Source organism: Musca domestica, unplaced genomic scaffold (genome assembly GCF_030504385.1).
Source record: "Musca domestica strain aabys unplaced genomic scaffold, Musca_domestica.polishedcontigs.V.1.1 75, whole genome shotgun sequence".
In the NCBI taxonomy this organism is placed as follows: domain Eukaryota; kingdom Metazoa; phylum Arthropoda; class Insecta; order Diptera; family Muscidae; genus Musca; species Musca domestica.
The window spans coordinates 181,228-204,699 of NW_026712393.1; the positions used below are offsets into that span (position 1 = coordinate 181,228).

A 23,472-nucleotide genomic window follows, 5' to 3' on the forward strand; every position below is an offset into this window, starting at 1 on the left:
AAAGATCGACCCGCTTCGTGAACAAGATTGCTCAACTCTGGTGTTGGCATGGCATCTCCTTTTATATTCTGACGGCGGTTTATACTCAGATCGATGCCGGTCAAATGTGTTGTGACGCGTTTCTGTAGTTTCTTCTTTTTCCGCTAGGTGGGGTAGCCTTAGTTTATGTTGTAGTAATAACTGTTGGCACTAGAGGTCAATGATTAGATTATGAGTTTAAAGGTGAATTATTCATTCAAAACATCTTAGACCTAAATCAAGAATTTTTGATGCAAATTTATGCATTGAGGGCTTCCAAACAGAACTTCTTGCATTTTTTACCGTTTTTATTTAATTCCTAATAATCACCACGAATTTTAATTAACATATTTCACTTTTACAAATTCCCCAAAAATCTGGACACACAGTTCTTTTGTCACAACAATTTTATGACGGCCCTCCATGTTGTGGGAGAACCTGTACTTGGTATTGAAAGCAAATGGCCGGTAATGATAGATTTGCTAGGGAGACAGAGTGAAACCATTGAGAAAATCTTTGACAACATCTAACTTACACCAAAATTATTGACACATTTGCGATCCTCTCGATTTATGTGACGACCCCACACCGGATATGTCAGCGAGGTGGGGACAAACTGTATGGCACAAAAGTCATCGGTGGATGCTGAGATTGGCGTAGGCTGCCAGTCACCTTGTTGGAATTTTAACAATTCTCCCCTGCTCTGTGGAAGATAATCGTAAGAGTTACTAGATTTTATTTCCACAACCGTTCCCATTTCTTTCGTTCCATACAGTAATCCGATCAGTTGGTTCCACACCCTCCCATTTGCAGGCGCTATTTCCGCTGATGTAAACACGTCCCTCCCGGTACACCATTGTGATATTTGTCATATCGAATAAATCGTGTATGCCATTGTTGTCCGGCATGCCGGGGCATTTATCGAAAACTTCATCGTTGTCCAAAATAAATTCATAGAGTGCTCCATATACAGGGCCGAGCGACAGAAGGAAATAAAGCAAGGTTAGGATTTTTGAACTACGTTTTATCATCGCGGAAAATATTTATTCTATAGACGTGCTGTTCTCCATTTCAGTGTTATATATAGCGGAAATATGACCACATTCAGGCTCAAAAGCGAGGTCATAATTGTTAATCGATAAGAGGTGTAAATAGTTTAATTGTTTTCAGAACACAACCTGTCAGATAAAGATCTAAACACAGATTGGTTTTTCACACGAAACTGTGGATTCTATTATGCAATTTCGTATTGAAAGTCAGTACAGTAATTTAGGTTTGGCTGCATTATTCATAACTGCATTTTGGCTTTTGCTGACTAGAATGTTAATACAGGGTTGCCCATATTCGACGAACCCATCTGGCAACGCCATAACTTTTGACAGAGATGTCACATCGCTTGACGAGCACTTTTGGAACAAAATTATCATGTCCGATGAAGCCCATTTCACATTGAATGGGATCGTAATTAAGCAAAATTGCCATTTTTACGCCACTGAAAATCCTCAGGAGATCCAAGAAGTGCCTCTTCACGACGAAAAAGTCACAGTTTGGTGAGGCGCTGGTGCGAAAACGGTCATTGGACCGTTTTTCTTCCAAAATGAAAATGGCCATGCTGTTACCATCAATCAGGAGCGTTATCGCGACATGATGACCAATTTTGTGATGCCAATTATTCGTCGAAATCGTATGAGGCAGTTCTAGCGCTCCACCGAAAAGTCGCATAACAATCGATTTTCTGAAGAATTTGTTTCCGGGCCGTTTGATGTCGAAAAGTTGTGATTTGGACTGGCCACCGCGTTCGCCCGATTTGACGCCGCCTGACTTCTTCTTGTGGGGATATTTGAAGTCAAGGGTTTACGTTAACAAGCCAAGGACCGTAGAAGAGCTCAAGGATAACATTCGTGAAGAAATAGCCGCTATTCCGGCCGAAATGTTGGCAAAAAACGATGGAAAATGCAGGAAAAAGGGCACAATACGTCATCAACGCCAGAGGCGGCCATTTGAGAGATATCATATTCAAAAATTGATGTCAACAAATCTACTTGGAACAAATTAAATGATTAACATTGCCAACAGCCAAATTTTTATTTTTTTCTTTGATTAAAAAAAAAAAACATGGGTCCGTCGAATATGGACAACCCTGTACATTTTTGAGGAAAATTAAAAGAAATATTCGGTTCTTCTTTTGGCTCGACTGTGCTAAAAAAATGCAGTAATAAAATAGGGTCAAGGCTATATAAAGGATTTTAAAGAATTTTGGCTAAGAGCCCGAAATTCTTTTTATGCTTTGATTCGTATGAATAACCACACGGGCTAATGGACCTCAAACGAGCTTATAACTTTTTATTTTATTTTCCGTATTTTGCAAAGAAGACTTGGATAATTTATAATGTAGCAATACACAACTAAGAAACGTACCCAAATCATAGGAGTTTACTTTTCAAATCAACGGTTCATTGTATTGACTCTGCAAAAAGCGGTAAGGAACATTCCTGGTTCCGGCAGACTAGGAACTGTCCAAACGTTGGACAATATTTAAGTGGTACAGGAAAGTATTCGTAAGGATCCAGAAATATCAACTAGGAGAGGTTCGACACAACTTGGCCTCTCAAGAGGGTCGCTGCAGCGAATTTTGCATACCATAAAAATGTTTCTATACAAAATTTAGCTTGTCCAAAAATTGAAACCGACAGGTTACCAGCAACGACTTGACTATACAATTTATTTCCAGCAAAAGGCACAAGAGAATTCTTATTTTATTTATAACTTAGTTATGAGTGACAAAGGCCATTTCCAATAAAATGGGTTCGTTAACAAACGAAACTGTAGGACATGAGCTACGGAAAGCCCGAGAGTACTTCCTTAATTACAACCTGTTTAGTGTGATGTTTCTTCAGAAAGGATCAGTGGTGTTCTATATTGGGCCATGTTGGAAAATTGTGTAAGGCCAGCCGGAAAATTGTGTACGGCCAGCCATCAGTAAATATGTTTCCAACAGGACGGAACCACAGCGCAGAGTACGAGGGCCACAATGGCTCTTTGACGCAACATCTTTGGTGAAAGAATAATTTCGCGTAGAAGCTATAGGGGGGTCCTCTTGTTCCCCGGATCTAACCACACCAGGCTATTTCCTTCGGGAAAGCAAAAAATGTCGGAAATAGCATCAAATTTTAGAATAAGTTCAGATTTGTTCAAATTGGTCACATTTGGCACGAATTGTGGCCTTCAACTGGCCAATGAAACCGTAACATCCTGCCCGAATGTTGCTCTGCCGTATTTTGGCCCATTCCCGGCGAAGCGCTTGCTTGAGGTGATCGACACTTTGGAATTTTTTAGTGCCAACCTTGCTTTCCAAAATACTCCAGACACAATAGTCCAACGAATTGGTATCCGGAGATTTTGGTGGTCATTATTAGCAGGAAATGAAGCGAGAAATATCATTTAGTAACCATTCTTGGGTGGCGAGTGCTGAGTCCTGTTGCAATGTCCAAGGTCTGCGGCCAAAATGTTTGCGTGCCCAAGGCTTTAATACACCCTCCAGAATATTTTCGCGTTAATATTCGGCATTTTTTTCTAATGCCACGGTCGATTAATACGGGCGGAGAGCGACCATCGGCTGTTATGGCGGCCGGCCCACACCATCACCATGGCCGGCGCAAATTCGGCAGTTCACAACTTTTGGCCAAGCGAACCAATGCTTTAGCTCTTTTGAGTCTATTTTCGTTCAGTTGCGGTGCAAGTTCTTGCACTTTTTGGAATTTCAATGGCTTCACACCGAGCTCATTTTTCAATATTTGCCGAATGGAATATGGCGATATGTTCAAATCACGAGTCATATTTCGGCCGCTGCGACACGGGTTTCGATCAAGTCGCTTCTTTACTTTTCGAATCATTTCTGTTGATTTGGCTGTTTTCTTCCGTCCACTTTCTTGACGTCGGGCTACGCTACCAATATCACGGTAACGAGCGATGGTACGAGATACAAAAGATCTATTCACATTTAAAAGCTGGAGTGCTCTAACGATAGCCACTTCACGAAATTTTTTTTTCTGGAAAATTCTCACCAAAATGCTTTTGTACGCTTGTAAACAATATAATGAGCTGTCACTGGAATAATTTTAACAGCTGTCTGAGGAGAGGAGTGGCTTGGAAATAACAGCAGTCTGAAGTTGGTTTTCAGTTTCATCATCTCACCCTGTATATATTCAACACCGGTGATACAAACCTTGTCAATTTTCAGACTGACATTTCATGTTCGCCAATAACACCTCGGGTTGATGAAAATAAAATAAATATTCACAACTAAAATCCTCTTTTCCACACCTCTTGATGTATTTAAATGCATTACATGGCGACTGCCGACCTCATTTTCTGTCGGAAGCTTCGCCGTGATGATAGACCTGAGCTCAAATTTACTAATTTCGCTTGTCTCAATATTATCCAACGCCTCCCCTGTCTCCTTCGCCCTCTACGAATTCATTTTGGCCAATGACGAGGTTTTCGACAACTGTCCCCAAATACCGGGCAATCGGGGAATACACGATCTCTTTGATATGGCAAATGTGACATTGGTTTACAGTGAAGGTCGTGTTACCATCGGTGGCAGTGGTGTCTGTAACTGGGAGGGCATGCAACCCAACGATCGCATACGTGTAAGGCAAAAAATAATAACGGGAACAAAAATTAAAAAATCTTAAATCCCCTGATTCTCTTCCCCAGAGCAGAGCCGAATTGTTGAAATATCATCGCGGAACTTGGCAGCCAACACCATTATCGTCGGCCACGAATAATTTTTGTGAAACATTGTTTGATCCAACATCGCTGACCTATCATATGTGGGGTCGTCACATTGTTGAAAGCGAACGCAAATGTGTTAGCAACTATGGGGTAAGTTCGGAAGAAGTAATTTTGATTTTATTGATTGATTTGGTTGTTCTTTCTTTGATGCCTCCATAGCACATCTACCACTACTGCCCTTTTATGGTGGACACCGTGCTTGAGTATTGAGGGACGCCATAAACTTGTGTACCGAAGTAGGGCTTATGACTCGACGTCGAATCGGCCACGTCCCAAAGAAATATGTATTCAAGTTTTTGGTGAATTTATTAAAGTGAAATAATATCTCGATGGAGGATCATGTGAACTAAAATTTAACTACCGAAGTAGGGGAAATTGGGGTCGCCACAACTCATAAAGTGCTTGAATATGCAGTTCTAGTAGTTCTTAAGGCTAGAAAATATATAAAACCATTGTCTGGAACTTTGAATTTTGGCAAAACAATCACACATGGCGCAAAGGGTAGCGTATGGTGCAATTTTTGTAAATTAGTACCAAAATTACTAAGCTGAATCAAATTACCACTCCAGCGGGCAAAGGGACATAGGTAATATTCGGAACTTTTTTTTTTAATTATGGTATTAAGGTACTTAAGTCTGAACGTTTTTAGTTTAACTGAGGCAAGTTTTTAGGGGGGGGGGGGAAGGGGGGTGAGTGGAAAGGAAATGGAAAAAAATTGCTCGTTCTGGCTATTTCTTTTGTGTTGTTATTTTTACTCAAAAAATTAAAAAACAATGACAGAAAAGTGAGAGTGAAAAAAAAAAAAATGCTGAAAAATTGCCCTGCAGAGTAAGCAAATTGAAAAAAGGACGAGAATAAATGTCGCAAGTAAACTCGCCTATCAGAAATTTTAACATATTGAAATGTTATTTAAAAACCTAAAATTCGAATTATTCTAAAATTATTTTGCATTTAAAACTTAAAAAAAAATTGTTTTCAAAAATGAAAAGTGATTCCTCAGACCCTGCATGGACGTCTGTAAAAATTTAAAAAAAAAAATTGGAGACCTTTCAAGTGCAATTTAAAACGTGAAGAAGACTGGACTAGAAGAACGCGGAGAAGACTACAGATGTGGATTTTTACAGATTTCTAGGACCGTTAGGACCGTGCAATCGTAGATTTTTTTAAGGATTTCTAAGACTTGACATAGATGATTGACATGATGATTATAAAGGTGGATTTTCAAAGATTTCTAGAACCTTAACAAGATGACTATTAAATTGATGTTTTTTAAAGATTTCGAGGACTTCACAAAGTAGAAAATAAGGTGGATTTTTTTAAGATTTCTAAGACCTCGCAAAGATTACAATAAATGTAGATTTTTCAAAATTTCGGGGACCTAAGATGAACGAATGGATATATTTTAAAAATATCTTCGTATTCTCTTAAAATTTTTCAAAGATTTATTGGGTCACACAACGTGAATTTGTTGTTTGATTTCTAGGGCCTCACAAGGATGACTATTAAGGTGGATTATTTATAGGTTTATAGGATTTCACAAGGACTTCTTAAAATATATATTTTTTTCAAATTTTAAGGACCATTGTAAGATGGTTTTAAATGTGGATTTTTTTTAAAGAATTCGTCGATCTTACAAGTACGATTGTAAACGTGTATTTTAAGATTTCATGGACATTGCAAGGACATCTGTAAATCACGATTTTTCAAGGATTTCTAGGACCTCACAAGGACGACGGTAAGCGAGGATTTTTTAAAGATTTATTCGACATTACGAAAATGGCTATATAAAAGGATATATTAAAGATTTCTAGGACCTTTCAGGAATAACTGTGCAGGTGGATTTTTTTTAATTTCCAGGACCTTATAAAAATGACTATTTCTATGACTTTGCAAGGATGACTATAAAGGTGGATTTTTACAGAAGTCTTTAAATACGTTTTTTTTCAGTTTTTAGGAACTTTAAAGGACGATTTGAATAGTGCTTCTTTTTAAAGATTTCTCGGACCCTACAAGGACGTCTCTAAACGTCAATTTTTTAGAGATTTCTACGACCTTACAGGTGCGACTATAAACAAGGATTTTTAATATATTTCCAAGACGACAAAAGGACGATTATAAGTGTGTTTTGTTAAAGGTTTCAAGGACATAACAGGTATGGCTGCAAAGGTGTATTGTTTAAAGATTTCTAGGACCTTACATGGATGACTATATGGGTGGATTTTTTAAGTTTTTGCAAAGACTTCAGGGTCCTTACAAAGGCGACTATAAGGGTGGATATTTCAAGAATTTCTAGGACCTCACAAGGACGATTATAAACTCGGATTTTTTAATAAATTCTAGGACTTTACAAGGACGACGGTAAAGCAGGATTTTTTTTAAAGATTTCTAGGACCTTACAAGGACGACTTTTTATTTGGATTTCTAGGATCTTACATGGATAAATATAAAGTTGAATTTTTCGAACATTTCGTTGACAAGGTCGTCTTTTAACATGTTATTTTCTTATAAACTATTAAAATAAGGTAAATGGTTTATTTTAAGATTGCGATTTTTAGTAAAATGCTTATTCCTTTAACTATTTTCGCCTAAAACTAAATTTTATGTTTCTTTCAGGCGCCAACCGGATTCTAAGCAAAAAATCGTCCATAAATGGTGGTTTATAATGAATTTCGATGAGGAATATTTCTTCTTTTAGTACTTTTCCAAAAAAATAAAGCATTAATTGAGATTTTGATTTGGAAAGGTGTTAAATTGGCAGTGAAAAACGTAAAAACATAATTTGTACTTTTCATATATAAATTTCGAATGTATTTTTCGGAAAAACGGTCATAGATAGATGCATACTTCATTCTTAGGTTTATAGTGGAATTTTGTGAAGAACAATTCTGTCTTTAAAATTTTTGTCTAAAACGAAAAACAATTTTCTCAAAGAAGAAACTTTCTTTGTGTTTATTGGTAACATTGAAGCAAGTTTTTTTTTCTTGATAGCTAGCAGATATAGGGATTTATTTTCTTTGGTAACTTATAGTGAAATTTTGTGATGAATATTTCTGTCTTTGACTTCATTCCTCCAAAATGTTGTTTTGTGGGAGAATTTTGCCAAAACTCACATAAGGTACGGTTTTAACCCAAAAATGTGTTTTTAATATTTATGAATTCTTGGCCGGTGAATAATGTCGCTAAAGTCATAAAAATACCGGATATCGGGAGGTACCGTTATATGGGGACTATACGAAGACGTGGGCCTGCATAGACAATTTTCTACCTTAGGCTGTAGTATTCATTACGAACTTCAAACAACAAATGTAAAACAATTCCGTTGAACAATGTCGCTAAAATCATCGAAATACCGAATATAGGGAGGCGCCGTTATAAGGGGGCTATACGAAGACGTGGACCTGCACAGACAATATTCTGTCTTAGGCTGTAGTATCCATTTCGAACTTTAAATACCAAATTTGAAACAATTCCGGTCAATAATGTCGCTAAAATCATCAGAATACCGAATATCGGGAGGTATCGTTATATGGGGACTATGCGAAGACGTGGGCCTGCATAGACAATTTCTGCCTTAGGCTGTACTATCCATTGAGAACTTCAAATACCAAATTTGAAACAATTCCGGTAAATAAAGTCGCTAAAATCATCAAAATACCGAATATAGGGAGGCACCGTTACAAGGGGGCTATACGAAGACGTGGACGTGCACAGACAATTTTCTATCTTAGGCTGTAGTATCCATTTCGAACTTCAAATGACAAATTTGAAACAATTCCGGTGAATAATGTCGCTAAAATCAGCAAAATACCGAATATCGGGAGGTACCGTTATATGGGGCTATATGATAACGTAGACCCACATGGCCCATTTATGAACTTAACCTGACTACTGGCAAAATATACACGTGTGCAAAATTTTTGAGTCCTCTATCTTAATTCGTTCGAAAGATAGCGTGATTACAACAGACAGACAGACACACAGACGGACATGGCTAAATCGTCTTAGAATTTTACGCTGATCAAGAATATATCTACTTTGTTGGGTCTGTCATTAGTATTTCGAGGAGTTACAAACGGAATGACAAAATTAATATACCTCCATAGTATGGTGGAGGGTATAAAAATGCCTTCTAGACTAAATTTCCGTTTCTGCAGCCTGTCACGCCCTCACTTTAAAATCGCCTAAAACTTTGTCCTTCCCATAAAGCCCCTTCCATCCAAGTAACCCATAAAAATTTAATAGTAAATGCCGGTGATTTTTCCCTTGTATAAACCTCCGCTAAATTCGCAAAGAAGTATCCATAATCCTTTTTCACATAAATTTAAAACATTTAACGGAAAATGTGCGTAATTTAAGTAGCATTTTCTGGGAATATAAAAGAAACTGCGGGCAAAAAAAAAACTCTCAAAAAAACAAAAAAACAAGGAATAAAAATGCTAAAAATAACAATAATTTGTAAAAACTGAAAAGAAGGCGGGAGGACCAAAATGATAAAAAAGAAATGAACGCACTCCATAAGCTAGAAATCCCAGCTACAATTCATTTGCTACGAGAGCCACAAAAAAAGAACAGAAAACCTAACATTGCAAATGGCGAGAAATAATAAAAACAAGAAACGTTTTCGTTTTATATGGCAGTCAAAGACTATAAAAAAACCCCAACAGCAGCACACAGCTCATCCAGGAGAATATGCGAAAATCCCTGTGGGTGAATTACATTCAGATGGAGCTGAGAACTCATAAACAGAATGGGCATCAAAAGCTGCTGGTGAAACAAAATATAACAAAAAGCTCGAAGAAAAATAGACGAACAAATCATCAGCATCAATGGTAGCAGAAGTAGCAGCAGCAGAATCCAGCAAATGGCATTGGCTTGACTGGAAGGCAAGCAGGCAGCTCCATTGGAGTTTTCATCCTCAGGCAGCCATACTGGAATATAATGACGATGGATGCCTGCCTGCCTGCCAGTCAGCCTCAATGCAACGATGATGAGCTGCAATGATGAAGTCTAGCTGAGAAAAAAAGCGAGCGACAATAAATGCAACAATAAAAAACTGCTTTTAGATTTTTGTTATTCTGTTCTTCTTTTATTTGTGCAGAAGACTAAAACAAAACAACGATAGTAGAAAACGTCACCGAGTTAGTTGGGCTAGACGACAACGCCAACAACGTCGTGGAGGATGACGACGACGAGTATAGACAACGCTGGGTCGTAGCGTCTGACTAAAACACATCCCATTGAAATTGATTGAGAAAGGAACTAAATGGAAAAGCGGCATGAAAACAAACTGTGCGTTGTTTTTCTTTTTTCATGTTTTTTTTTCTATTTTTCAGTTTTTTTTTTTTTTTTTTTTTTGGTTAGCAAGATATATAACTCAGGGCAAAAAACGCCCTTTCAAATACACTCGAGGAAAAAAATTAGAACTGATTTTTTCTATGGAAAAAATGCCTCAGAGGCTGAGGCCTGATATTTTTTTATAGACAAAAATGCCCCAGAGGCTGAGGCCAAATTTTTTTCTATAAAAAAAATGCCTCAGAGGCTGAGTCCCGAATTTTTTTCATATAGAAAAAATGCCTCAGAGGCTGAGGCCTGATTTTTTTCTATAGAAAAAAAATGCCTCAGAGGCTGAGGCCTGATTTTTTTCTATAGAAAAAAATGCCTCAGAGGCTGAGGCCTGATTTTTTTCTATAGAAAAAAATGCCTCAGATGCTGAGGCCTGATTTTTTTCTATAGAAAAAAATGCCTCAGAGGCTGAGGCCTGATTTTTTTTCTATAGAAAAAAATGCCTCAGATGCTGAGGCCTGATATTTTTCTATAGGAAGAAAATGCCTCAGAAGCTGAGGCCTGATATTTTACTATAGGAAAAAAATGCCTCAGAGGCTGAGGCCTGATTTTTTTTCTATAGGAAAAAATGCCTCAGAGGCTGAGGCCTGATTTTTTTTCTATAGAAAAAAAATGCCTCAGAGGCTGAGGCCTGATTTTTTTTTTCAATAGAAAAAAATGCCTCAGTGGCCTCATTTTTTTTCAATAGAAAAAAATGCCTCAGTGGCCTGAGGCCGGTTTTTTTTTTCTATAGACAAAAATGTCTCAGTGGCCTGAGGCCTGATTTTTTTTCTATAGACAAAAATGCCTCGGAGGCAGAGGCTTGATTTTTTTCTATAGACAAAAATGCCTCAGAGGCCTGAGGCCTGATTTTTTTCTATAGACAAAAATGCCTCAGTGGCCTGAGGCCTGATTTTTTTCTATAGACAAAAATGCCTCAGTGGCCTGAGGCCTGATTTTTTTCTATAGACAAAAATGCCTCAGTGGCCTGAGGCCTGATTTTTTTCTATAGACAAAAATGCCTCAGTGGCCTGAGGCCTGATTTTTTTCTATAGACAAAAATGCCTCAGTGGCCTGAGGCCTGATTTTTTTTTCTATAGACAAAAATGCCTCAGTGGCCTGAGGCCTGATTTTTTTCTATAGACAAAAATGCCTCAGTGGCCTGAGGCCTGAGGCCTGATTTTTTTTTCTATAGACAAAAATGCCTCAGTGGCCTGAGGCCTGATTTTTTTCTATAGACAAAAATGCCTCAGTGGCCTGAGGCCTGATTTTTTTCTATAGAAAAAAAATGCCTCAGAGGCTGAGGCCTGATTTTTTTCTATAGAAAACAAGTAAAAATCCGAAGAAGGCCGAACTTTGAATACCCTCCACCATTTCGAACGAATTTGGCAATTTATAAAAAAAACAATAAAATCCGTTGTTAGCTGTTATATTAGGGTCTATACGACGACATGGACCGGCATAGGTAACTTTCGGCATAAGCCATTACAATATTCAAATGCGAAACTTAAAAAAAGTCAGTGAAAATGCAGCTAAAATCATCAAAATACCGAATATCTGGGGGCTATAGGGAGACGTAGACCTGCACATACAATTTTCCGTCTTAGGCTGTAGAATGCGTTACGAACTTCAAATGCCAAATTTGAAACAATTCCGGCGAAGAATGTTGCTAAAATCATCAAAATACCGAATATAGGGAGGTTCCGTTATATGGGGGGCTATACGAAGACGTGGACCTGCACAGACAATGTTCTCTAATAGGCTGTATCATGCGTTAGGAACTTCAAATACCAAGTTTGAAACAATTCCGGCGAATAATGTCGCTAAAATGCTCAAAATACCGAATATCGGGTGGTATCGTTATATGGGGTTTATACGAAGACATGGACCTGCAAAGACAATTTTCTGTCACAGGCTTTAGCATCCGTTACGAACTTCAAATACCAAGTTTGCTACAATCCCGGTGAATAATATCGCTGATATCATCAAAATACGTATATCGGGAGGTACCGTTATTTGGGGGCTATAAGAAGACATGGGCCTGTGCAGACAATTTTCTGTCATAGGCTGTAGCATCCATTTCGAACATCAAATACCAAAATTGAAACAATTCCGGTGAATAATGTCGCTAAAATCATCAAAATGCAGAAGTACTGTTATATGGGGGCTATACGAATACGTGGACCTGCACAGACAATTTTCCGTCTTATGCTGTAGTATCCATTACGAACTTCAAATACCAAATTTGAAATAGTTCCGGTGAATAATGTCGCTACAATAATCGAAATACTGAATATCGGGAGATACCGTTATATGGGGGCTATACGAAGACGTGGAACTGCACAGACAATTTTCCGTCTTAGGCTGTAGAATGCGTTACGAACTTCAAATACCAAATTTGAAACAATTCCGGTAAATAATGTCGCTAAAATCATCAAAATACCGAATAAAGGTAGGTATCGTTATATGAGGGCCATACGAAGACGTGGACCTACATGGGTCATTTTCTGTCTTAGGCTGTAGTATCCATTACAAATTTCAAATACCAACTATTAAACAATTCCGTTGAATAACGTCGCTAAAATCATCGAAATACCGAATATCGGGAGGTACTGTTATATGGGGGCTATACCAAAACCTGGACCCATTTTAAATACCAATAGACCTGCAGACATAATACACATTTGAGTAAAATTTTATCAATCTACGTCAATTCGTTCGGAAGCTAAAGTGATTTCCACAGACGGCAGACGGATAGACGGACGGACATCGCTAAATCGACATAGAATTTATTGCTGATCAAGAATATGTATATTGCGAGGAGTTACAAACGGAATGACAAACTTAATATACCCTCCATAGTATGGTGGAGGGTATAAAAATGCTTCAAAGGATGATGAAACTTTATCTACAAGAAAAAAAAAAGAATAAATAAATCTCTTTTTTCGAGTGTATTCCTAGATGAGGTTGGAAAAGCCCTGAATGCAACGAACTGCATGACTCCAAAACTGCATCATTGGTGGGGACTAATGTTCTAGTACTGCAAATGGGTAAAATGCATGAGGATGCCGGGCGCTGCTGATGCCGTTCCTCATGAAAATGATGATGATGTTGTTGTTGCTGCTGCTGAATGGTGGATTTGCCACACAATCATGGGTGTCAGCAGTCACTTGGTGTTCTGGAAATCTTGTTTAGTCGATGTTCAAGCAATTTCTGATGCATTGTATAGACGTGGAGGTTGTTGTTGTTGCTGGCGTGTTTTGTTTTTTTTTTCGCTCCATGCCTTTTGCACTCGTGTTAATGACCCTTCTATGCCTTGGCATGGCAGAGGGACTAATGGCAAGCGCAACTGCTGCACCTACTCTACACCTCTGCCCAGACATGGAGACCATTTCTTATGACAAAAACAAAAAAAGCAAAAACAAAGACATCCTTGCAAGACATGGTTGTATATTTTTAAAACCGTTTCATTTTCTTGGTTCTCCATCATCTCCTGCTGCCGCTGTTTGGAGCCAGCCAGCTAACATCACAGTAAGAAGGACCCTTGGAGTGCAGAAGAAAAAGAAAAAACGCATACATAAACACACATATGCGTGTATGTGGGTAGGTTTGTGTCTGACATCTCTCGTAACAAGGGCCATTTCATGTGTCATGTTTGTTAATCTTTGGAAATGTTCTGCTGTATTCTTGGAGCTTTTTTTTGTTGCATTCAATCTTTCTATAGACGAGCGACAACAAAGAAAGGGAAAAACCAAATTGAAGAGTGAATCGAAAATCGTCATCGTCAAAGTCAGAAAAGAAGCAGACCAAAAATAATGGTAAGCAGAATGTATATAAAAAAATATTCGCCTGTCTTCTTTGCTTGCCGGCTTTCGGTTGTTGTCGTCGAATAACGCCCTACGCTTCCTCTTCCAGCATCCCACTCATCTACCATCACTTATTGTGTTGGACCATAATTTAGGTGTTTATTGTTTATTTCCCTTTCAATTTAGGAGACTGCGCATTAAGATAAGGAAATTCAAATTGAAAAAGAGGAAAGAGATAAAAATTAAAAACATGGATCAGTATTCCAAGGTCTAATAGGAAACAATGTCCTCAGCTTTAGAGAACGACTTTTTCCTATAGGAAACTTAAGTTCTTAACTGTTGAGGACTACTTTTTCCCATAGGAGAAAATTTGGTCCTACTTTTTCCCATAGGTGAAAATTTTGGTCCTCAGCTGCAGAGGACTACTTTTTCCCATAGGGGAAAATTTGGTCCTCAACTGCTGAGCACTACTTTTTCCCATAGGGAAAATTTGGTCCTCAACTGCTGAGCACTACTTTTTCCCATAGGGAAAATTTGGTCCTCAACTGCTGAGCACTACTTTTTCCCATAGGGAAAATTTGGTCCTCAGCTACTGCTAAGGACTACTTTTTCTCATAGGGAAAATTTGGTCCTCAGCTACTGCTAAGGACTACTTTTTCCCATAGAGAATATTTGGTCCTCCGCGGCTGAGGACTACTTTTTCCCATTGGGAAAATTTGGTCCTCAGCTGCTGAGAAATTTGGTCCTCAGCGGCTGAGGACTATTTTTTCCCATAGGTGACAATTTTGGTCCTCAGCTGCAGAGAACTACTTTTTCCCATAGGGGAAAATTTGGTCCTCAGCTGCTGCTGAGGGCTACTTTTACTCATACGGGAAAATTTGGTCCTCAGCTGCTGCTGAGGACTACTTTTTCCCATAGGGCAAAATTTGGTCCTCAGATGCTGCTGAGGACTACTTTTTCCCATAGGGCAAAATTTGGTCCTCAGCTGCTGCTGAGCACTACTTTTCCCATAGGGAATATTTCGGTCTTCAGCAGCTGAGGACTACTTCTTCTTATAAGGAAAATTTGGTGATCAGCTGCTGAGGACTACTTTTTCCCATAGGGGAAAATTTGGTCTTCAGCTACTGCTGAGGACTACTTTTTCCCATAGGTAAAAATTTGGTCCTCAGCTGCTGAGGACTACTTTTTCCCATAGGGGAAAATTTGGTACTCAGCTCCTGCTGAGGACTACTTTTTGCTATAGCGGACAAGTTGGTTCTCAGCTCCTGCTGAGGACTACTTTTTCCCATAGAGGAAAATTTGGCCCTCAGCTACTGCTGAGGACAACTTTTTCCCAAAGGGGAAAATTTGGTCCTCAGCTGCTGAGGACTACTTTTTCCCATAGGGGAAAATTTGGTCCTCAGCTACTGCTGAGGACTACTTTTTCCCATAGTGGAAAATTTCGGTCCTCATCTGCTGAGGACTACTTTTTCCCATAGGGGAAAATTTGGTCTTCAGCTGCTGTGGACTACTTTTTCCCATACAGAAAACTTTGGTCCTCAGCTGATGAGAACTACTTTTCCCATAAGAAAAATTTGTTCCTCAGCTGCTAAGGACTCCTTTTTCCTATAGGGAAAAATTTGGTCCTCAGCGGCTGAAGGCTACAGTTTTTTCCTCACCTTTTTAATAGAAAAATTATTGCTTTCCCCACATCTTTTTCCTCAGCTTTTAAGGACAACTTTGCTGTATGTCCTCCTCTGCGGAGAACAATTTTTTTCATTAGAAATATAAAGGTGTTAAAAATTTTTAAAACAAACTCATTCATAGTTCAAAGTTTCCCCCAAACGCTAAGCTCCACATCCAAGTTTCCACCATCCAAACCATTCAACTTCCAAGTCATAAGAGAGGGACGCTGCAGAACACCAAATTTTCAAAAATCCCTCCAAAAAAAAACAAATCAAACTAAACTATAGGTGGGTTGTAGTTACACGACACTCGTGTGGTTGTCTACCTGGCTGGCGGATTGGAAGTTAATGTTATTTTGTTGTTGTTTTTGTTATTATTGTCTTATTCGATTGTTACAAGGTGTTGACGTCGATGATGTTTGGCACCGCTGGCTGGCTGGCTGTACGAATGGGTGGTTGAGGCGGGTTGACTTGGTGTGGTTATGTTACTCGTGTCAGTTAAGGAAAGAAAAAAAAACTACATTGATTCACTGACTTTTAAGATACGCCATGAATAATAAATTCATTAACAAGTCATCGATGTTGTTGTTGTTGGTGTTATTCTGTTTTGTTGTATGACTTGCAGGCTTTAGGAGAGTAAAGAATAAGTAATGTTTTTCGGATGATTTGGGTGGTTTATTTGTGAACTGTTAGTTGTTATGTTTTGAACGCCTTGTTTAAGATATGGGATAAAACATAGACCACCATTGCGGATCTGGATTCAGAAAAAAACTACATATCATAAGAATATTTCTAGTAACCCACGGTCATATCGTAGTAAACCGTTTTACATTCTTGCAGTTCCGGATAGGATTACATGTCAATAGGTCTTCTAAAGGGCCTACAAATGGCAGCAGGACATAATTTCTCCCCTGGCAGATGAATTACAGGGTGAGATGAAAAAACTGCAACCAAATTCAGACTGCTGCCATTTCTAAGCCACTCATCCGACAGCTGTTACAATTATTCCAGTGATAGCTCATTATATTGTTTGAAAGCGTACAAAAGCATTTTGCTGAGATTTTTCCAGAAAAAAAGTTATTCGTGGTGGGATTCAAGCGTGATAGTGTGATTTCTTTATATTTGGCTGGAAAACCACAAGTGGCTATCGTTAGAGTACTCCAGCGTTTAAATGTAAATAAATCGTTTGTGTCTCGCACCATCGCTCGTTACCGTGATACTGGTAGCGTTACCCGACGTCAAGGAAGTGGTCGGTAGAAAACAGCAACATCAGCAAAAATGGTACGAAAACTAAAGAAGCGACTTGATCGAAACCCGCGTGGCAGTAGCCGAAAAATGGCTCATGAGCTGAACATATCGCAATATTCCATTCGGCAAATATTGAAAAATGAGCTCGGGGTAAGGCCATTGAAAGTCCAAAAAGTGCAAGAACTTTCACCGTAAAAGAAAGAAATTAAACCCAAAAGAGCTAAAGAGTTGCTTCGCTTGGCCGAAGGGGGTGAGCTGCAGAATTTGGTTTTCTACCATGAGAAAACATTCGATGTCCAGCAGTTTGTAAACAAACGGGCAAAATAATCGTGTTTAGTTGCCAAAGAGGTCAGCTGAAAATGTGCACCTTCGATTGGCCACCAGAACTCAAGCGCCGGCCACCGTGTGCCGTGGGTCGCCATAACAGCCGATGGTCGCTCTCCGCTCGTATTAATCGACCGTGGCATCAGAATAAATGCCGAATGTTATCGCGAAAATATTCTGAAGGGTGTATTAAAGCCTTGGTCACGCAAACAATTTGGCCGCAGACCTTGGGCATTCCAACAGGACTCAGCACCAACGCACTCAGCACGCGCCCCCAAGAATGGTTACAAAATGAGATTTCTCGCCTCATTTCCAGCGCACAATGAAAATCTCCAGATACCAATCCGTTGGACTATTGTGTCGGAAGTATTTTTGAAACCAAGCTTGGCACTAAAAAATACCAAAGTGCCGATCACCTCAAGCAAGCGCTTCCCCGGGAATTGGTCAAAATACCGGGCAGCGTGTGACGGTTTTATTGGCCGTTTAAAGGCCATAATTCGTTCCAAAGGTGACCAATTCGAACAAATCTAAACTTATTCTAAAATTTGATGCAATTTCCGATTTTTTTTTCATTCAATAAAATTAAAAAAAAAAAAAAAAAACAATTAAAAAAGCTGTAAGTTCGGCCGGGCCGAACTTTAAATACCCTCCACCATTTGGTAAAAATTTAACAATTTTCAAAAGAATAAAATCCGTTAAAAATTCTGTTAAAATCTGGAAAATACTTAATGTAGCCGTATATCAGAGTCTATACGACGACGTGGACCTGCATAGGCAACTTTTGTCACAAGCTCCTACAATATTCAAATTCAAATGTGAAAATTGAAAAAAAAAATGGTGAAAATGTAGCAAAAGTCATAAAAATACCAAATATAGGGAGGTACCATGGTGGTTATAAAACGTGGATCTGCACAGACAATTTCCTGTCATAGGCTATAATATCCATTACGAACTTCAAATACAAAATTTAAAATAATTTCGGTATATAATGTCGCTAAAATCATCGAAATACCGAATATCGGGGGGTACCGTTATATGGGGGCTATACGAAGACGAGGACCTACATGGCTCATTTTCTGTCTTAGGATGTAGTATCCATTACGAACTTCAAATACCAAAATTGAAACAATTCCGGTAAATAATGTCGCTAAAATCATCAAAATACCGAATATCGGGAGGTACTATACGAAGGGGAGGGGGCTATACGAAGACGTGGACCTACATGGCCAATTCTCAATACCAAAAGTCTGCTGACATAGTACACATTTGAGTAAAATTTTTCAGACAGATAGACCGACGGACAGACGGATAGACCGACAGACGGACGGATATTGATAAATCGACATAGAATTTTATGCTGATCAAGATTATATGTCTTTGTGGGGTCAAAAATGTATATTTCGAGGTGTTACAAACGGAACGACAAACTTAATATACCCTCCATACTATGGTGGAGGGTATAAAAATGTAAAAATTATAGCGTTTGATTATGATGCAGTTTACAAAGTAGGTATGTGGTGAAAGACGGGCTATCCTCCTGACTCATCTCTTGTAAACGCCACATCCATACTGCATTTCTCACCTTTTTTTTCTTTCTTGGCGGCGACCTCAACGGGTGGGGTGGCCCCGATAAAAATCTACATTAAATTATTTTGTTAATTAAAATCATTAAAAAAAAAAACACTTCAAAAGCTATTGAGAGGAAAGCGAAAGTCAAACTTGTTGCCACATTAAAAACGAAACTGAAAATCAATTCCCACAAGAGAAATTGCATTTTTTCTAATTATCGAAATTGTTGAAGTATTTTCTTCGTTGATTTCAAAATTGAATTGAACAGTTATGTTACCTTAAAATTTAAAAGAAATTTTGAAAAATATATTTTTTTTTTGGAATGCCATAACATTTTTTCTTTCAAGTGGCATCAATGATGAAGATGATGATGGGTAGTGAAGATTGAAAAGATTGTGTGGTGGTTGCGACTCGACCACAAAACTTCTTCCTCATTGCACACAGCAAATGAATAAAAAAAATGTTTGAACAGAGACAAAATACGAAAACAGTCAAATAGACAACAACACCGACAACAACAAAACATTCCAATAATAAAGAAGAAAAATGAAAAATGTCTACCCACAGCCTTAGATTGCTCACAAAAGGTAAACATAACAGCCAACGCCGAGTGACTTAAGCGCTTTCATTTAAAAAAGCCCACCATGTCCACATCTCTGCAGCACAGATGATTAGTAAATTTTCCTTTCCAGACTTTTATTGGTGGCATCTTTAAGATGTTTTTTTTTTATTTTAACTGTCATTTCTGGATAAGCAGATGAGATATTTAGGTAGGAGGAAGGGGGGATGGGACCGATGAGGGGAGAGACACTCTCAGTGTCACCGGGTGAGTGAGCAAATGATGTTACACAATAAATCGATTGAATTTTTGTTTAAATAAAATATGACACTGTGCAACACAAAAAACAATAACAGAAAAAGCCCAGTAGCATGTGAAAATGATGAGGCACATTTCCATTCCCTCAGTGGGCAAAGCGACATATAGTTTCTAATTTTTATACCCACAGTCATATGCCTAGAGAGGGTAAATATCGTAAATATCGGCCTAGGTCTCTTTGGACCAAATTCGTTTCAGGAAATTTGGAGTCGATCTAGCGATGGCTGCCCATCTGCATGTCTAGCCGGCTGTTGTGCACGATAATTCTAAAAGGTCCAAACCTGGTACATTGTAATATTATTATCACACTTAAATCGAGTTCGGAGATGGGACAACTCCTCTTGGTACCTATCCCCACAAAATCACATAAACGTGGATTTTTTAAATAAATGTTCTCAAGGACCAACAGTTGAATAAACGTGGATTTTTTAAATAAATGTTCTCAAGGACCAACAGTTGAATAAACGTGGATTTCTTAAATAAATTTTCTCAAGGACCAACAGTTGAATAAATGTGGATTTTTTAAATAAATTTTCTCAAGGACCAACAGTTGAATAAATGTGGATTTTTTAAAAAAAATTTTCTCAAGAACCAACAGTTAAATAAACGTGGATTTTTGAATAAATTTTCTCAACGGCCAACAGTTGAATAAACGTGGATTTTTTAAATAAATTGTTTCAAGGACCAACCGTTGAATAAACGTGGATTTTTTAAATAAATTGTCTCAAGGACCAACAGTTGAATAAACGTGGATTTTTAAATAAATTTTCTCAAGAACCAACAGTTGAATAAACGTGGATTTTTTTAATAAATTTTCTCAAGGACCAACAGTTGAATAAACGTGAATTTTTTCAATAAATTTTCGCAATGAGCAACATTTGAATACACGTGGATTTTTTAAATAAAATTTCTTAAGGACCAATAATTGAATAAACGTGGATTTTTTAAATAAAATTTCTTAAGGACCAACAATTGAATAAACGTGGATTTTTTAAATAAAATCTCTCAAGGACCAACAATTGAATAAACGTGGATTTTTTAAATAAAATTTCTTAAGGACCAACAATTGAATAAACGTGGATTTTTTTAAATAAAATCTCTCAAGGACCAACAATTGAATAAACGTGGATTTTTTAAATAAAATTTCTTAAGGACCAACAATTGAATAAACGTGGATTTTTTAAATAAAATCTCTCAAGGACCAACAATTGAATAAACGTGGATTTTTTAAATAAAATTTCTCAAGGGCCAACCGTTGAGTAAACGTGGATTTTTTAAATAAATTTTCTCAAGGACCAACAGTCGAATAAACGTGGATTTTTTAAATAAATTTTCTCAAGGACCAACAGTTGAATAAACGTGGATTTTTTAAATAAATTTTCTCAAGGACCAACAGTCGAATAAACGTGGATTTTTTAAATAAATTTTCTCAAGGACCAACAGTTGAATAAACGTGGATTTTTTAAATAAATTTTCTCAAGGACCAACAGTCGAATAAACGTGGATTTTTTAAATAAATTTTCTCAAGGACCAACAGTTGAATAAACGTGGATTTTTTAAATAAATTTTCTCAAGGACCAACAGTCGAATAAACGTGGATTTTTTAAATAAATTTTCTCAAGGACCAACAGTTGAATAAACGTGGATTTTTTAAATAAATTTTCTCAAGGACCAACAGTCGAATAAACGTGGATTTTTTAAATAAATTTTCTCAAGGACCAACAGTCGAATAAACGTGGATTTTTTAAATAAATTTTCTCAAGGACCAACAGTTGAATAAATGTGGATTTTTTAAATAAATTTTCTCAAGGACCAACAGTTGAATAAATGTGGATTTTTTAAAAAAAATTTTCTCAAGAACCAACTGTTAAATAAACGTGGATTTTTGAATAAATTTTCTCAACGACCAACAGTTGAATAAACGTGGATTTTTTAAATAAATTGTTTCAAGGACCAACCGTTGAATAAACGTGGATTTTTTAAATAAATTGTCTCAAGGACCAACAGTTGAATAAACGTGGATTTTTAAATAAATTTTCTCAAGAACCAACAGTTGAATAAACGTGGATTTTTTTAATAAATTTTCTCAAGGACCAACAGTTGAATAAACGTGAATTTTTTCAATAAATTTTCGCAATGAGCAACATTTGAATAAACGTGGATTTTTTAAATAAAATTTCTTAAGGACCAACAATTGAATAAACGTGGATTTTTTATATAAAATTTCTTAAGGACCAACAATTGAATAAACGTGGATTTTTTAAATAAAATCTCTCAAGGACCAACAATTGAATAAACGTGGATTTTTTAAATAAAATTTCTTAAGGACCAACAATTGAATAAACGTGGATTTTTTAAATAAAATCTCTCAAGGACCAACAATTGAATAAACGTGGATTTTTTAAATAAAATTTCTTAAGGACCAACAATTGAATAAACGTGGATTTTTTAAATAAAATCTCTCAAGGACCAACAATTGAATAAACGTGGATTTTTTAAATAAAATTTCTTAAGGACCAACAATTGAATAAACGTGGATTTTTTAAATAAAATCTCTCAAGGACCAACAATTGAATAAACGTGGATTTTTTAAATAAAATTTCTTAAGGACCAACAATTGAATAAACGTGGATTTTTTTAAATAAAATCTCTCAAGGACCAACAATTGAATAAACGTGGATTTTTTAAATAAAATTTCTTAAGGACCAACAATTGAATAAACGTGGATTTTTTAAATAAAATCTCTCAAGGACCAACAATTGAATAAACGTGGATTTTTTAAATAAAATTTCTTAAGGACCAACAATTGAATAAACGTGGATTTTTTAAATAAAATCTCTCAAGGACCAACAATTGAATAAACGTGGATTTTTTAAATAAAATTTCTCAAGGGCCAACCGTTGAATAAACGTGGATTTTTTAAATAAATTTTCTCAAGGACCAACAGTCGAATAAACGTGGATTTTTTAAATAAATTTTCTCAAGGACCAACAGTTGAATAAACGTGGATTTTTTAAATAAATTTTCTCAAGGACCAACAGTCGAATAAACGTGGATTTTTTAAATAAATTTTCTCAAGGACCAACAGATGAATAAACGTGGATTTTTTAAATAAATTTTCTCAAGGACCAACAGTCGAATAAACGTGGATTTTTTAAATAAATTTTCTCAAGGACCAACAGTTGAATAAACGTGGATTTTTTAAATAAATTTTCTCAAGGACCAACAGTCGAATAAACGTGGATTTTTTAAATAAATTTTCTCGAGGACCATCAGTTGAATAAACGTGGATTTTTTAAATAAATTTTCTCGAGGACCATCAGTTGAATAAACGTGGATTTTTTAAATAAATTTTCTCAAGGACCAACAGTTGAATAAACGTGGATTTTTTAAATAAATTTTCTCAAGGACCAACAGTTGAATAAACGTGGATTTTTTAAATAAATTTTCTCAAGGACCAACAGTTGAATAAACGTGGATTTTTTAAAGAAATTTTCTCAAGGACCAACAGTTGAATAAACGTGGATTTTTTAAATAAATTTTCTCAAGGACCAACAGTTGAATAAACGTGGATTTTTCAAATAAATTTTCTCAAGGACCAACAGTTGAATAAACGTGGATTTTTCAAATAAATTTTCTCAAGGACCAACAGTTGAATAAACGTGGATTTTTCAAATAAATTTTCTCAAGGACCAACAGTTGAAAAAACGTGGAATTTTAAAGTTAGTTTTTAAGCATATTTTGGAAAAAGACCCGCATGAGGGTTACCATATTCTACCAAAATAATCTCCGTAATGTTACCCCTAATATTGCCAAAGGCACTATATACCTAAAATGCACGGATTTC

General features: G+C 37.0%; 2 protein-coding genes across 2 annotated transcripts; one reads left to right on the plus strand and one right to left on the minus strand.

Moving 5' to 3' along the window:
• Window positions 1–544: 544 nt before the first annotated feature.
• On the minus strand, window positions 545–926 carry LOC131806390 (uncharacterized). Its single transcript, XM_059130446.1, has 2 exons — window positions 792–926; window positions 545–721 (listed from the first exon to the last, which is right to left on the minus strand). Exons 1-2 carry the CDS (start codon window positions 924–926, stop codon window positions 545–547), a joined length of 312 nt encoding a protein of 103 aa, XP_058986429.1.
• Window positions 927–4,401: 3,475 nt separating this feature from the next.
• LOC131806391 (uncharacterized) lies at window positions 4,402–7,446 on the plus strand. The gene is made up of 3 exons (XM_059130447.1): window positions 4,402–4,670; window positions 4,738–4,905; window positions 7,429–7,446. The coding sequence occupies exons 1-3, from the start codon at window positions 4,410–4,412 to the stop codon at window positions 7,444–7,446; spliced, it is 447 nt and encodes a 148-aa protein (XP_058986430.1). The 5' UTR covers window positions 4,402–4,409.
• The last annotated feature ends 16,026 nt before the right edge of the window (window positions 7,447–23,472 follow it).

Coding starts and splice junctions, on each gene's coding strand:
- LOC131806390 (XM_059130446.1), bottom strand. CDS start 926: ATGCCGGACAACAATGGCATACACGATTTATTCGATATGACAAATATC. Junction 722..791: donor AACCAACTGATCGGATTACT/GTATGGAACGAA, acceptor TATCTTCCACAG/AGCAGGGGAGAATTGTTAAA.
- LOC131806391 (XM_059130447.1), top strand. CDS start 4,410: ATGATAGACCTGAGCTCAAATTTACTAATTTCGCTTGTCTCAATATTA. Junction 4,671..4,737: donor AACCCAACGATCGCATACGT/GTAAGGCAAAAA, acceptor TCTCTTCCCCAG/AGCAGAGCCGAATTGTTGAA.